General features: G+C 39.9%; 2 protein-coding genes across 2 annotated transcripts; both read left to right on the forward strand.

The window, feature by feature from the left end:
* Positions 1 to 491: 491 nt before the first annotated feature.
* On the forward strand, positions 492 to 11,035 carry colec10 (collectin sub-family member 10 (C-type lectin)). Its single transcript, XM_034698108.1, has 7 exons — positions 492 to 694; positions 2,923 to 2,994; positions 6,399 to 6,470; positions 8,883 to 8,936; positions 10,094 to 10,189; positions 10,309 to 10,520; positions 10,666 to 11,035. Exons 1-7 carry the CDS (start codon positions 595 to 597, stop codon positions 10,924 to 10,926), a joined length of 867 nt encoding a protein of 288 aa, XP_034553999.1. The 5' UTR covers positions 492 to 594; the 3' UTR covers positions 10,927 to 11,035.
* A 1,966-nt stretch (positions 11,036 to 13,001) lies between these two features.
* On the forward strand, positions 13,002 to 15,261 carry LOC117823062 (CD209 antigen-like protein D). Its single transcript, XM_034698107.1, has 4 exons — positions 13,002 to 13,241; positions 13,482 to 13,550; positions 13,642 to 14,277; positions 14,654 to 15,261. The coding sequence occupies exons 1-4, from the start codon at positions 13,148 to 13,150 to the stop codon at positions 15,031 to 15,033; spliced, it is 1,179 nt and encodes a 392-aa protein (XP_034553998.1). The 5' UTR covers positions 13,002 to 13,147; the 3' UTR covers positions 15,034 to 15,261.
* The last annotated feature ends 738 nt before the right edge of the window (positions 15,262 to 15,999 follow it).

A 15,999-nucleotide genomic window follows, 5' to 3' on the forward strand; every position in this document is an offset into this window, starting at 1 on the left:
CAGTTTTTAGCACTTCTGCATTGGCTTCATATTTTAAGACCGGATTTGACTGCAAAACGTAGAACAAAACAGCAAGTTGCACAAAGAGTACACATGCAGTAAAATAAAGCTTTTATCACTTTGAAATAATTAATTATAATAAAGAACGTTAATCTTGACACAAACTACTCTTCTTTTGATTTCTCTGTACCATATCTAAATTGTGTTGAAACTCCAAGAGCAACTTGAAATACCAAACACAGAGAAAAAACAGGAATGCAGTACTCTGTTAAGTGTTGTTTGACATTATGACAAGTCACTGATAAGATCCAATAAACAAGTGTGTGTGTGTGTGTGTGTGTGTGTGTGTGTGTGTGTGTGTGTGTGTGTGTGTGTGTGTGTGTGTGTGTGTGTGTGTGTGTGTGTGTGTGTGTGTGTGTGTGAGCTTTTTCCATAAACACCAGCTCAGGTCTGTTCTGAAAGTTTTTGCTTTACTGATCATCTGTGTTACACTTCAAACCGTGTGTAGGTGCATACTGGATCTTTACATGAGAGACTTTACGTTGTTGAAAACATAAATCAGGATCTTCTCCAGAGGTCAGTGATAAGTGGACGATGATGAGACTACTGGAACTTTTTGTGTTTGCAGCTGTCTTCAACTACATATCTGCTGCTACAGAAGTCTGCACCAATTCCCTTCTACCCGGGGCGAAAGGTAACGCAAGCCCAATAATCTCTTCCTTGTTTTTAAGTTAACTGCACAGATTTAAGATGGTCAAAGATAGCTTTTATGAAAGAGCTTTACATATCTCTTTGGCCTCAAAATATTTGCCGTTGTTTCTTCATATTGTTGGAGATAAAGCGTATAAAGTTTATGACCTCACTGTAAATGTAAATGAGCTTTAACCACATTTCCTTACAATGCAAATGTACCGATACCTACATATGTGTCAAAAAGTCGAGGTGGGAAAATCAGAGAAAACACCCCTGAAATGCTTCATGGTTTACAGCGCTGATGATAAAGCTGCAGAGCATGTAATGTCCTGTAGTTTATTAGCCTGCAGTCTGCTACCCCATACTGTTTGGAGGGAATGCCTCCCTGTGTGTGTTTTCCATTTTATGACATCCAGTAGCTTGCTCCCCCGCTGCTTCAGACAGACAGACCAAATAAAAAACACAGTTAAGCTGAGTGGCTTTTTTTTTAAATTCCATACTAAACACGCTTTTTGTTGAGACAACAAAGGGAGTTAGTGCTTCTTAGTTATACATTCGCTGATAAAGTACCTACCCTGACCGATATAGTTAGGGGCTAACATGGTTCAAGCAGTAACATCACATACGCTCAATAAGAAACGAGCAGACAGTTTGTCAGCGCTTCTCCAAATTTCCGGCACAAGTGAGAAAGTCCCGCAGTGAGTGTGTGTGAGAGTGTGTATTTAGACAGCTGCCACTAAACTGAACTGATTATTTGTACTAGACTCATCTCAAATTCAACTGACCACAGAGTCGGCCTCGGAGTGTGTTTTCTCATGTCTGCGTGTTTGAGTGGGGGATGGACGAGCATTTTTGTGTTACTTGGCCTTAAGAAAAAAAAACACATCTATTGTTCTTGTGTATTCAGACTTTCCCAACATTCCTTTATTGCATTTACTGGTACACTTTGAAATCACTATTCGGATAGAGTCTTCAGTATGTTGTTTTTATTGAGACATAAGAACATGGGACTGGTCAAGATATGAAACACAGCTTCTTCCGATGAATTTATCATCTCTAACTCACGTCACATAATGTGCCCCTATTACATACTAACAAGATAAATCACTGCAAGAATATTTGGTAGATATCACAGGGATAAGTGCCTTAATACTGAATACTTAGACATGTAAGTCAGTCCTTCAGCTGGTTCCAGGAGCCTCTGTAAGGCAGAAACATGTGAAACTGCAGCGTCCTCCCATTCTGAAAAATTGAATAATCACTTTTCTAAGTACTCCTCCAGGCTAAATAAGGGGGGTTGTTACAATCCTTTATTTCAAAGCACAGTACTTAAAAAGATACAAAGTACTGTTGGCATCAAGAACTGGGGCAAAATTACAGCTCTAATAGACACTCTGAAGCTTCTCAAGAGTTCTTTCCAAGAGCTCTACAGCAGCGGACCCACCAGTGATATTTCTTCCCTTCACCTCGTTTGTGCTTTCCACTCTGAAAGCTACGTTTTGACTGTAATACCTTAAAGGATCTAGTATGTTTGAAAAGAGAAACAGTTTGAAATGAATGAAGATGGAATATCTCTCCCTGTCCCACTAAAGTCACTAACCATAGATCTTTCTGGAGTCCCTGAGCTCCCTTGTCTCGTAGGTTCCTCTGAGTCGCTGCTGTCGATGTGCCAGACTCCAGCTGCTACAACTACTACTATTCGTCTCACCACTATAATCTCTCTCCCCATCTCCCTCTGTCCTTCTTTCCAACCCCAACTCAGATGTGCCTGTTAAAGGAAGTTAGTCTAACATGAGTCTGGTCCTGCTGGAGGTTTCTGCCTGTTAAAGGAAGTTTGTCCTTACCACTGCAACTTGCTAAATGCTGCAAAGTGCTCTGCTCATGGTGGATTAAGATGAGATCAGACTGAGTATTGTCTGTAAGAGGGGACTGGATCTTATCCTGTCTTGATATTGGGTCTTTGTTAATAATAGAACATAGAGTACGGTCTAGACCTGCTCTGTTTGGAAAGAGTCTTCAGGTAAGGTTTGTTGTGATTTGGCGCTGTATAAATAAAGATTGACTGATTGAATGTGATCTATACACAGCATCACATGTTTTGAACATGGTTCTTTTGTACAGAGCTGTGCAGACAATATGAATGCGTACTTGCTCTCCAGTGCACATAACTTTGGGACTTAACCAGTTTTCTGTAACACTCCTTATTGCTGTCTTTCACTTTTAATCCAGGAGATCAAGGAGAGACCGGGGAAGAGGGGGATCAGGGGAGACTGGGAAAGAATGGACCATCAGGACCTTCAGGTATGTAGCATCCATGTATATGTTATGTTATGTTAAAATTAGCATTACGTTTAAGGTCATGCATGACTTGTGCTTGGTGGAGTCCCCTTTTATGGCCGGTGTTATCAAACTGTGGTGGAACATGATTCAGTGGGACAAATATTAACACAACCACAGTGACTCCAGGTCTCTTCCAATGGCACCCACAGAGGCTGGATGACGCTGTGAGTCAGTCCAATCTGACATGACTCTGAAAAACTTGTATCCCTGACATAGACCAGCTGTCAGTGACTTTGGTTGGTGTTCAATGCTGTTGTAATTATTTCCATAACAGGATTCATCGACCAGTGACAGGTTTTATAAGTGGAACTTCTCTGTAAGTTTATTAATAAGACAAACTAAGCCTCTGATTAATCAGTGTCCACGCTGCACATTACTGAGTGACCTCAGCTGCATATACGTCCGCAATCATTCATTTCATTATTTACACATGAGCCCTCACTAGTTTGTTTTGGCTATCCAGCAAAAATCTCATCAGCAATTAAGTGTGCTTTGCCTTCATGTCACACAGCGCACAAAAGCCCACGTTGAGCCACACCTGCCTGCTTCATAAATTTGAATATATGTAAAGTTGTTAGAAAGATGTTTACCTAAAGAAAACCTGCCATCTGTACTTCTTAGCTTGTATGCAGCCCAAAGAGTGGGTAGTGCTCTCCCCTCATAAGCACCAGGCTGCCCTCTACCATCTGTAATTCAAATATATCATTAACATTTCTGCCATCACCTGCAGACTCAATCGTGCCTTACTCTGCACTAAAAACTGTCAGCTGTTCACTTTTTCCTGCTCGAGACGGCTCGCTTTCTTTTGCTTCGCATTTGAAAGAGTAGCCTTTTTAGCAGAAAGACAGACATTCGTTCGGACAGACAGACTGCTCTGCTCTTTCTGTGGAGATAGTACACTTGTTAAATGCTGGTGAGAAATGATGGCGTCCTGCTCCCAGCTAGGCTGAGAGACCGGCAGGTCAACCAACTAGCCATATCTTACATGAAAACATACAAACACTGTAAGCACAAAGAAGGCAGATGTGCATATAAGAACACACAGTTCCTAATTGGGCGAACATGCACACCCTGGACCCTGGCTGCCCTCCCGCTTTCTGCAAATGTTTGTTTTATTCAACAACTTTGCACGGAGGCTGTCTCTCACACATACGCATGAACACACTCTTCTCTCGTCAGGCTGTGTAAAAGACACAGCTCGAGTCCTTTTCGACAGAGCACAGAAGAGGAAGTACATATATATATATTTGACCCGTCTTCAACTTTTCAACTTTGCAGATATTTTGCAGCAGTATAGCGTACCCGGTCATTATGGTTTTTCTGTGTATGCTTACTGTAGGAATGAAAGCAGGTTCCTATGATGACTCTGTAAGCATGTCAACAGCTCAGCGGATGACGCATGTATTCCCTGTCTTAATTTAAGCCTTTTTACAGGAAACACTTGGTTAATTTTGGAACATTAAAAGGGAATACATGACTGTGAATTCTCCGGAGGGCAACAAACTGTTGCTCCAGGCGTATTGACGTCAACAAACACTCTCCTTAAAAGTGTTGGAGTTCCATATTTGTTAAATCAGCTTTTCACCCAGCTTCAGTGTTACACAGAGAAGAGTTAGGAGCTGGCAGATATGCATAATAACCGCTTACAATTAACTCTTTGTACGACAAATGGAAAATCTGACACTGAATTTGTGTGACCCAGCTCTCTCTCTCTCTCTCTCTCTCTATGCCCATCAGGCTGCACAGAGCAGACAAACCAGTATTCATGTGTACCTGTTATGAATAAGCAAACAAGTTGTCATGAGCAATCTGATTTAGCGTCTGTTCAGCATTTCAATAAATGTACTTTTGTCTTCCTAAGCCTCCAAAACATCTCGTCCGTTAAAGCCAGTATGAGCGTTTTTGAAGTAGCTTAAGGTTATTTCAAAAGTTTTCACTGGAGGCTGTAAGATTAGAAAGAAAAATGTGGCCCTCACCCCTTTCATGCTCCAGCAGCTGGAGAATCCAGACGTTAAACCAGTTGGAGGGGTTGGCCAGTATAAAGAACGACTGCAGTGATAGGAAGGACTGTTATCTTGACGTCTGGAAAGACAGTTTAACTGGCAAGCACAAGTGCTGCAAAAACAAGATTAATCTGCTTTTATGGACATAGACGGAGTAATAATAGAGCAACAGATTAACTTTACACACAGCTATCACCTTTAAAATTGCTGATCACAATCAGCTCTGGGTTAGTGCTGTCAAAATATTAACTTTAACATGACTCTCCTTGAGCATTCATGCTGAAAATGAGGCAGAAATTGCAGACAGATTATTCTGAAACTGTGACATTTCCCACAAGCCAGAGCTGCACAGAGTAGAGCGGACCTCACACAATCCATAAGACCTCACACCTTTCGCCAACACTTCTCACAAATCATCGAGTCGAATGTCCACATGAGAAAGTGGGAAATAGAAAGGAGTAGCAGGCCGTGAGTGTGTGTGCAAGTGTGTGTGTGTGGCAAATCCCTCTAATAGCTATAGGCCTCTCTAGTGCGTCAGTTAGTATTTGAAACGCCATCAATTTCCAGTTGAATAGTTTCCTGAGGAAATACTCATTCAAGTGCTGGCAGAGAGCCTCAGTCTGCTCTGAAGTTTTCCCATACTCTGTCCCTCTCTCTCTCTCTTTAACACACACACACACACAATCTCTGATATTCTCTGTCCTTATGCACGTTCCTCAAAACATTCTGCGTTTTTATGATTGATGATTGCAGGGTGACAGGTATGAGATAACAGAGATGATTGCCTACATTTAGGTGACAACAAACAAGTTCAGAAATAATAATAAATGCTGAAATGAACTCTGTGGACCAGAATGTGTCAATCTTCACTGCGCAAAAGGTCTTCAAACCAAAACTACTTAAGTTAGTTCCTGAATAAATCAGCAGTTCTTCCTTTATTTATCCTCTGGCTTAAAATTGAAAACAATAACAGAATCAATTTTAGATCCAAACTATGCAGTGATTGTAGGAAAACACCCTCAGGGCTGGCACACATGATCTCTAAAAGACGAGTCAGGAGCATGCAATTATATTGATTATGCTTGAAAGAAGGAAATGGTCAGAAAACAAAAAGAAAACAAGGAAAGATGGACGTAACTTTATGAATTGCAGATTGCATGTCTGATTTGACAGTGATTTATATTATATTCACGTCAAATCAAATTCAGGGTTTTGGAAAACGGCGCCCATTGTTTCTGTGTTTATAACATATTCTGTGTTGGACCGGGAAGTTATAATTTGAAATCGAGTTGATATTATTTCTCAAATACCTTTAAACCTCTTAACGCAATCTTCATCCTCTGTCTTTCTCTTGTTCCCCAGGAGTGCCAGGAGAAGAGGGGCTCAAAGGAGGGGCAGGCCAGGCAGGGAAAATGGGGCCTATCGGAGACAAAGGTAAAACAAAGATGTGACACATCAATTTCATCCAGTTATTTTAAAGCTACACTGGAAGAAAATGTCTCATCAATTTCATATGCATTGTTATTTGAATACACTGCATAAAGACATCAAATGAAATAGTGCGACAGAGGAAGAGCTTCCAATATTCAGTGTGCTTAAGGTTTATTTGACAATACTACAGACGGTTCAATGAACTTTAAACTATAACGTCAACAACTAATAGAAAAAAGAGAGAGTGTGTACCCTGGAGGTTCTTCAGCGCCTTAATGTCTTTATAATTGCCTGAAAGAAGAAATATAGTTTCCTGAGCTCCTCCTGAGGAGCACAGGGAGCAGCGCCATAACCACGGCCTGAAAACATTTTAATAAGACGAGTGGACATTTTTTACCCAAATCAGGAAACCTAATTAGTCCCACTGCTAATACACACAAGATGGAAATGCAGCAAACCAAATACAGTCTTTCTTAGAGAAAAGTTGGTTCTTTTTTTGCATTTTTTTCAAAGTTCATTTATCAAATCTGAAGATAGAGCAAACGTAATCAGGATGATATCATGCAGTTGCTTTTAGGAACAGTTATGCTCCCCTTGCCTTTTTATGTAGCATTCACTTCTCTCAGGATTCATTATGTTTAATGCACTTACAGGAAAGTTGCTGCACATCAGCCATCTTAGGCAACTGAGTGAGGTCATAGGTTTGGATTTTCCTTGATCCTGAGCGCCTGCAGCTCATAAAAACACCTGGAAAAAAACAGTTTCAGGGCAGTGGAGGCTTTAGCAGGATCACAAACTACTACTAACTTAATCCTTCAGAGGAGTTTGTGTCTGCTCTCATGTGCATGTTTGAGTATGTAAAGAGGTGATGTATGACTCCTGCAGCAGGGCAGGTGGAGTGTATGTTAAGTCTGCAGCATTGACATTCATTGCATATCTGGTATCATTTTATATTAATGCTCTGTGAAGCTGCAACACTGGCAGTAGGAGAATGAGTACCGTGACACCACGATTGCCATTTTTTATTTCACATAGTGTTTTAAACTGTAACAGTGTACACCAGGGGTGTCCAAACTTTTTCAAAGAGGGCCACATTTGATGTTGTCAGAATACATCAGGGCCAGTGGCTCCTACTGAGACTTAGTAATCATAAAAGTTATATATGAAATAACTATTTAATAACAATTATTTTCAATAATTTGTCAATAAATCAGTAACTAGGTAGTCCTCAGTTCTCCACAAGCCACGTAAACATTAACAGACTATCTTCTTCTGGAGGAAAATGTTTTTCATTATGGTCGGGCAATGTGGGAAAAATATTCTCATTATTTTTCTATGGCAGGATCACGATCTGGATTTCATCACACTTTTTTTTCATGTTGTTTTTAAGACTTTTCTGACCACCAGACATTTAATAACAAAATAATTATTTTCCTGCATTCTGAACAATTTTTCTGCACCAAATTTTGCCTTTTCTGCACAATTTCATAATTTTGATCTTGTCTTGTGTCCTCTTTTGTGTCTTCTGAACTTTTTGTGTTCATCAAGAACATTTTCACATCATGATAAAAACATTAATATGAAAACGTGTCAACTTTAAGAGTTCTTGTGTTTCTTCTTTATTGCCATCTTGCAGAATTCCCAGTGCTTTGGATTTATACAAGTAGTCCATATGAAGCTTTTTGAGACATTTCTGGAGTGACTTTAGTTTTGTTTGTGCGCTTGAAAGAAACTGCAAATGCACAAATGATTCAGAATGTGATTAATTTCTGTGCTATAAATAACACTTTTTAAGATGGAAGCTTGGGGCCATAAATAAATGGACCATGGGCCAGGATTGGCCCCCGGGCCGTACTTTGGACATGCCTGGTGTACACCATCCAAATCATACCAAACAGTCAGGTGTATCCGAGTCAACGGGTACAATAAGTCACTGTTCTAGCTCTACCTCATATAACAGTAGCCTACTGTGTTGTTTGTGCTGCAGCCTACTTCCCCAAAAGTCTTAACCGTCATTTATTCCCTGAGTAAAGCTCAGGCATTAATGGACAGCATCTAGATTACATTTGATCACAACACACTGCATTTCAAAAAAACATTTGTGTTATTTTGAGGTCTGTTTGGGAAAATTTAGTCAGCGTTAGAATTTTAACTTGAGGAAATCTATACCTTTGTGCAGCCATATCTGAAATGTTGTGTGTCTGATGCAGCCATCTTGTGGTGGTTTTGCAAAACTACACAGCATATTATTTTTATAACTCAGAAATCAGTAAGTTCGATATTTTTGAATGGTTAGTTAGCTCACTGTAATCAGTTATGTATTAATCCTTTAAAAAATAAGGGGAAAAGAAAAAAGTGTTAAAGGTGACAGATTTCAGAATGCACACCTTCTCACTCATGGGATTTTTATTGCAGGTGACAGGGGTGATGCAGGATTGGAAGGGCCTGATGGTTTAAAAGGGAAACCAGGTGAGTAACTCCTGCAGAACAACACCCACATTCTAGAAACTTTGCATTTCACAGATAAACAGTCTGGACGAAAAGTCAACAGTCAGTCTAATTTGTGGGTGTGAATATAGAGCTGAGCAAACAATAGTTCAGTTTATTACTTCAGCAATACAATAAATATTTGGTTGTAAGTAACTACTTCTCATTAAATGACTCTAGACATGTTTGTGTTCACTCCCTCCCGGTGAAGTGCATGAAAAATACTGATCTTTCAGAGAGTGTTAGGATGGTGATGTTTGTCTTTGTTTTGGCCATGCAATCCAGCACACTAGAGTGGATTTAAATGCTAAATGTGTGTATTAGGATGCCATTTTTTAAATATAGCAGTTCCCCAATTCAGTGACAATAAAGCCATACAATAATTTTGTAACACAACGTGCTGTTCATAAAAATAATTATGGTAGTAATAAAATAAAAGTAAATAAATTAAATATGCACAAAAAAACCACCACCAATCCATATGCAGGGTTAAGAACATGATATAAAAAAATAGAAAATAAAAATACATTTTAAAAAAGACATTGTGAACATCTTAATTAGGAAACACTGGAGGTAGATGTTAAAACTAAAGACAGCAAATTAAGCTCACCAAAATAAAATGAATAAATAAGATAATAAAACCAGGAAAAGAAACTTAGATGCTACACGAAAAGTAAATACAGCAAAGTAAGATATTAAAATAACGAGAGGTAATCTGTAAAAATCGCTGGAATAAGATGAGATCTAGTTGATAACTAATAATAAAATAATCCACAATAAATAAATAAATGAATACAAATAAAAAAAACGTAATAAATATTAAATTTATACATGCATCTATGGTTATTTGAAATAAGACAGAATATGACTTAAAATTGACAAAACTGTCAACTAGATAATAAGTAAATAAATAAATCACTTGTTAAAAAAAAAACATGCTGAAGGCAGACACCCTGACGCTAGATGTTTTGATTACATGGTGTCCATAAAAGCTTGTAAAGAGCATCACGTTGTCATTTAATGGTTTTCAGTTCATTTGAATAACCCAAGGTTAGCGTGACTGCAAGAGTGTATACAGACACAGCAGGATTTGAAGGACAAATTTAGCTTCCTGTGCTGTTCTTTGTTTAATCCTTCAGGCACAACTTGTGACTGTGGCAGGTACAGGAAGGTGGTGGGACAGCTTGATGTCAATGTGGGCAAGCTGAGGAACGCCGTCAAGTTTGTGAAGAAAGGTAATAAATAGTGGTTTTGATTCTTTTTTATTTCTGCTTTCAATATATTATTGTTTGTTTTCCTTCATTATTATGGACAAAGTGTACGTATCCTTTGACCCCTGACTCTGCTCCTGCAGTCCTTCTGGGCCTGAAAGAAACAGAGGAGAGGTACTACCTGCTGGTGAAGGAGCCCAAGAGGTTCAGAGAGGCCTCAGTGAACTGTAAGCTACGAGGAGGCAGCCTGGCAATGCCGAAAACCAGCAACATCAACGGGCTGATGGCAGACTACATCAGTAAGGCGGGACTGACGGGGGTTTATATAGGAGTACAGGCCCAGAGCGTGGACACGGTAAGCAGTTCCCGTCAGTTTCATTGCTGTTATTTTCTAAAGTAGGTTGGGTATTTAAGGACGCATTTACCTGAAACGTTATCCTCCATTCAAAGAGTTCCCATTATTGAATAACTTCTAAATGTATTCTGTTTCTTAACATCAGAACGGAACAGGCAGCTATTTATACACAGACTCCAGCCCTCTGCAGGGTTTTGCAGCTTGGAGCCAAGAGGTGGTGCTAAACTCCACAGTATCTCCCACCACAAACTCAAGCTGCGTGGAGCTGCTCAGCACTGGAATGTGGGCTCACGTGGAGTGTGAAGCCACCATGTTTTTCATCTGTGAATTCACAAAGAAGAGCAGAAGAGGAGGAGGAGGAGGAAGAGGAGGAAGAGGGAATCTACAGGGCTCTGTAGCGTCATGAGTTAATGAGAAGACAAAGTTATGCATTTAAAGTTTCTAATTCATGTGGAAATGGAAATGTATGCAATGAAAGAATAACTGAAATTATCAATAAAGTGTTTTTTTCATGATCATTAGTTGTTGCTCTGTCATTTGGATTAATTGTGATGGGAGAATCAACAAAAAGCAACAAATGTCAGCATCATGTTGGCGGTTAAGAGTCAAAGGATCAATGACGTCAGGGGGACTCATTGGCAATCTGTCACTTTATCCAGAAGGTTTCGTTTCAGGGCCGGAGACGGTATAACTCTTGTTTTCTGAAGCAGCACTTTCAGGAAGCCAAACTATGTCAGTCACCAGAGTAGAAATGCTGACACAGCTTCACTATTTTTAACTTAGAATCAGGCAGAGAGGTGAAGACCTTGCATGCCACAGCAAGAAGAAACCAAACTCCATGTATTACAACAACATGGCTCTGTAGTAGAAGAGTCTACTGGCTGCAGTCCATGTGGTCTGTTAGGGAATGTTTGCAGGTGACGGAATAAATCAATATCTGTAGCTCCACATTTCCCTTTTCATCTCCCTTTTCAAACTGCTAATCAATAATCTACACAAAATCCATAACCTGTCTTTGTTATGCAACTTGAAACTAGCAGAGAGTTGATCAGGTTGTTGATTGTGGCCTGTGGAGTGTTGGTCCGCTCCTCTTCAACATGCCATGTTGCTGGATATTGGCAGGAACTGGAACACGCTGTCATATACGCTGATCCAGAGCATCCCAAACATGCTCAGTGAGTGACATGTCCAGTGAGCAAGCTGGCCATGCAAGAACTTGGATGTTTTCAGCTTCCAGGAATCGTTTACAGATCCTTGCAACATGGGGCCATGCATTATCATGCTGCAACATGAGGTGATGGTCGTGGATGAATGGCACAACAATGAGCCTCAGGATCTCGTCACGGTATCTCTGTGCATACAAATTGCCATCAATAAAATGCACCTTTATTCGTTGTCCATAACATACACCTACCCATACCATAACCCCACCGCCACCATGGGCCGATTCACAACGTGGACATCAGCAAACCGCTCACCCACACAACGCTATACACGCTGTCTGCCATCTGCCCTGTACAGTGAAAACCAGGAATCATCCGTGAAGAGAACACCTCTCCAAAGTGCCAGATGCCATCGAATGTGAGCATTTGCTCACTCAAGTCAGTTACGATGACGAACTGAGGTCAGGTTGAGACCCCAATGAGGACGACGAGCATGCAGATGAGCCTCCCTGAGACAGTTTCTGACATTTTGTGCAGAAATTATTTGATTATGCAAACCGATTGTTGCAGCAGCTGTCTGGGTGGCTGGTCTCAGACGATCTTGGAGGTGAAGATGCTGCATGTGGAGGTCCTGGGCTGGTGTGGTTACGCGTGGTCTGCGATTGTGAGGCCGGTTGGATGTACTGCCAAATTCTCTGAAACGCCTTTGGAGGCGGCTTATTGTAGAGACATGAACATTCAATTCACGGGCAACAGCTCTGGTGGACATTCCTGCAGTCAGCATGCCAATTGTATGCTCCCTCAAATCTTGCGACATCTGTGGCATTGTGCTCTGTGATAAAACTGCCAGCCTAAGGCACACCTGTGCAATAATCATGCTGTCTCATCAGCGGCTTGAAAAGGAGAAGTGCTCAAGTACACAGATTTAGACACATTTGTGAACAATATTTGAGAGAAATAGGCCTTTTGTGTACATAGAAAAAGTCTGAGATCTTTGAGGTCAGCTCATGAAAAATGGGAGCAAAAACAAAAGTGTTGCGTTTATATTTTTGTTCAGTGTATTTGAGGGGATGTTCCTCTTTCCCTTATTATTATATCCTGTTTCACTGCTGCTGTTTCTAGCATGTGAGGTGAATATGTTGGGGGTACACTTGTTGATTTCAAGAAGAAAAGGAGGCAACTCAACAGTAAGAAGATGCTACTTTAACTTTGTCAGTAAATGTAACTTTTAATCTTGCGAATAAATATAGAGTATAAAAATAGATTTAAATAATGCTGATATCAACAACAACTCAGAGAGTGTTCCAGTACAGGTCATTTCTCCCTAACCTCACATGACCTCACATGTATTAGCAGTCTCAGCAAATCACAGATCTCAATAAATAAAGTCGGATGCATCATTTGGAAACTCTGTGACTGAAAGAAGACCTGAAGGGTGAAAGACGCCAACAGCACATTTGAAGGATGTCCACAACATTTAACGACATGCCGGAGGAGGTCAGAGGACAGATGAGCATTGATGATGGATCAAGGAATAGAGGACGACCTCAAAGCTTAGGTAAAGATTCACACCTTTTAGCACACATACAGTACATTTATTGCATTCAATGCTGGTCATACGTGCCTTAAATTGCCCCCCCCCCCGGGGACAAATCAAGTTTTTTGAATTGAATTGAATTGAATTTATTGTGACATATGATGTGATGATATGTGTATGATGACTTGCCGATGGTGAAAAACAAAGGGGATAGAAATTTTGATTTTTTTTTTGCTTGTTTGTGTTTTTTCATTGCCGCAGTGTGGTGGATCGGAGCTGCTGTTGTGTGTCTGGTGTTTCATCTTCTGACTGTGATCTTTGTGGCAAACAGTGAGTACAATATTTGTTCAATTATGAGCCTAAGTAAACAGAAAAATCTGAGATGTTTGATTTCGATTGGTTTCAAATGTTTTCGTTGCAGATACCAGTGCTGTAAATCGTTGGGACACCAAGTCTGGACACCTGATGTGCAACCTTACAAAAGACAGAGATGCTTTCAGAGATGAAGGTGAAGCTCTGAAACAGTTGCAAAAAGCTCTGAAAGATGAGCTTGACCAACTGAAGACTCATTACAGTGACCTAACTGAGGAAAGAGACAAGCGTGATGCTCTAAATAATGAGCTTCAAGATCTGAAAGTTGAACAAGACAGACTGAAGACTCATTACAGTGACCTGACTGAGGAAAGAGACAAGCGTGATGCTCTAAATAATGAGCTTCAAGCTCTGAAAGTTGAACAAGACAGACTGAAGACTCAGTACAGTGACCTGACTCAGGAAAGAGACACTCTTAGAGACAAGGGAGAGGCTCTGAAAGACGAACTAGACCAACTCAAGACTTACTTCAGCAACCTCACCAAAGAGAGAGACACTCTCAGAGCTGAGAATGATATTCTGAAAAATGAGCAAAGTGCTCTTGAAGTTGAACAAAGTCAGCTCAGTATTCAATGCAGCAACCTGAGCAAAACCATGGATGCTCTGCAGAGCCAATACAACAGTGTGATTGCAAGTCGAAACCAGCTCCAAGAGGAAGTCAATGTGCTTAAAGTCAGACCAACAGGTAAGAAATGCATTTTGCTAACAAATAAAAACTTTTTTTATGGTTCAGCTTGCATTGGATTCAAAGCTGAAATTAAAAAGGGTTGTGATGATCAACTAATGAGGCTAAAACTAGTTTAATGAGCTAGCTTGTGCTGATAACTCTGTTTCTACTTACAAGTCAGTTCATTCAGACCCATTAGCATTTATCAATACATTTACATTTTGTTAAAAATATTCCTTGTTGATCTGATATGTCTTGCATGTGCTCTTAAGAATAGCCAACCTTTGACTCCATCTTGAGTTGTTTTTATAAACCTGACTCATTGATTAAAACCAGTCTTAAATCTTATCTTCAGACCACCAAAACTCACTTCTTTATTTACATGTTTCTCTAGCTAGAACTTGCTCCCAAGGATGGACCATGTTCAACAACAAGTGCTACTATTTCTCTCCCAGTGGAACGGCAAAAACTTGGGAAGATAGCAGACAAGATTGTTCTTCCAGAGGAGGACAACTGACGATGCCAAAGACAAAAGTTGAACTGACTTTTGTGAGTAGAAATAACAAACGCACCTGGATCGGTCTGTCAGACAAGTCTCAGGAAGGCAGGTGGAAATGGGTGGATGGGACTGATAAAGTGAGTCAGGGATTCTGGAAACAAGGGGAGCCAAATGACGCTAATTCAAACGAGGACTGTGCTGAGGTTTCACAGGAGGAGGTGAAATTGAATGATGTACCTTGTAGTGTAAAATTTGCATGGGTGTGTGAGGCTTAAGGTTGAACTAGAGGCAGTGGTATGTATCAGGACTTCTTATTCTGTTATAAGATATATCACTGTAACATAAAAAATTACACTGAATCATCACAATACTTTTTTACTGTCCTAGCATGCTATAACCACTAATATGTAGCTGAATGTAATATCTTGTGTGTTTTTACAAACTTTTTTCATCTGATTTTAACATAAACAATAAAAGCATGAGTGCTGAAGAAAGAGCTGCAAGTATTCTGTTTCCAGTTTCATTACTCAAACATTGCAAACAAATACAGTAAAAGGACAGACTCGGTTTATCTAAGGCAGAATCCAATGCTACAGATGACTGTGTGGAATATAAAGACCCAATATGCTGTGGGAAGCAATGTCTGCAGGTTAAAGTGTTACACCCCTGCACAGTGTGCTGTAAGGGGAGAGATGGGAAAGAAAGAAACACACGCTGTTGCTAGCTTTCATTCCACAATGTAATGAAGTCAATGCAGAATAAACAGACATTTAAACATACATTTCTTTAACAGTGCCCTGCATCATATAACTAAATTGCATGTATGTCTCTAACACCATGCAACTGCTGATAAAAACATGAGCATCTGTAGTCACTTCTATAATACAAACACTAAAATAACCTAACTCATTCGACTCTACATGGAACTATCTGACCACATACATATTTATTTTAATTATGATAACAGGTGTATAGTTTTGTAAATGTTTTTTTTTTTGCACTTTTCTTACCTGAGGAGAGAAATGGGAAAGAATGAACCGCAGGCTGTTGTTGGCTTTTATTCCACAATATTATGAGCAGCCGCAAGGAACAGGCTCCCCCTACTGGCTAAAACCGGAAGTGTCCAAAAAAAAAAAAAAAAAAGTTCAACGTAATCAATAGATTACATTTTAATCCTAGCGAAATTAATTAATATTTTAACAGTTAACATATTTTAAAGATGAATTTAGACTGTTTATACC

Source organism: Notolabrus celidotus, chromosome 12, assembly GCF_009762535.1.
Source record: "Notolabrus celidotus isolate fNotCel1 chromosome 12, fNotCel1.pri, whole genome shotgun sequence".
Classification (NCBI taxonomy): Eukaryota; Metazoa; Chordata; class Actinopteri; order Labriformes; family Labridae; genus Notolabrus; species Notolabrus celidotus.

Excerpts from the sequence above, each read along its gene's own strand:
- colec10 (XM_034698108.1), top strand. The coding sequence starts at position 595 with ATGATGAGACTACTGGAACTTTTTGTGTTTGCAGCTGTCTTCAACTAC. Across the intron at positions 695-2,922 it reads CCTTCTACCCGGGGCGAAAG|GAGATCAAGGAGAGACCGGG; the intron begins GTAACGCAAGCC and ends CTTTTAATCCAG. Across the intron at positions 2,995-6,398 it reads TGGACCATCAGGACCTTCAG|GAGTGCCAGGAGAAGAGGGG; the intron begins GTATGTAGCATC and ends CTTGTTCCCCAG.
- LOC117823062 (XM_034698107.1), top strand. The coding sequence starts at position 13,148 with ATGTCCACAACATTTAACGACATGCCGGAGGAGGTCAGAGGACAGATG. Across the intron at positions 13,551-13,641 it reads TGTGATCTTTGTGGCAAACA|ATACCAGTGCTGTAAATCGT; the intron begins GTGAGTACAATA and ends TTTTCGTTGCAG. Across the intron at positions 14,278-14,653 it reads GCTTAAAGTCAGACCAACAG|CTAGAACTTGCTCCCAAGGA; the intron begins GTAAGAAATGCA and ends ATGTTTCTCTAG.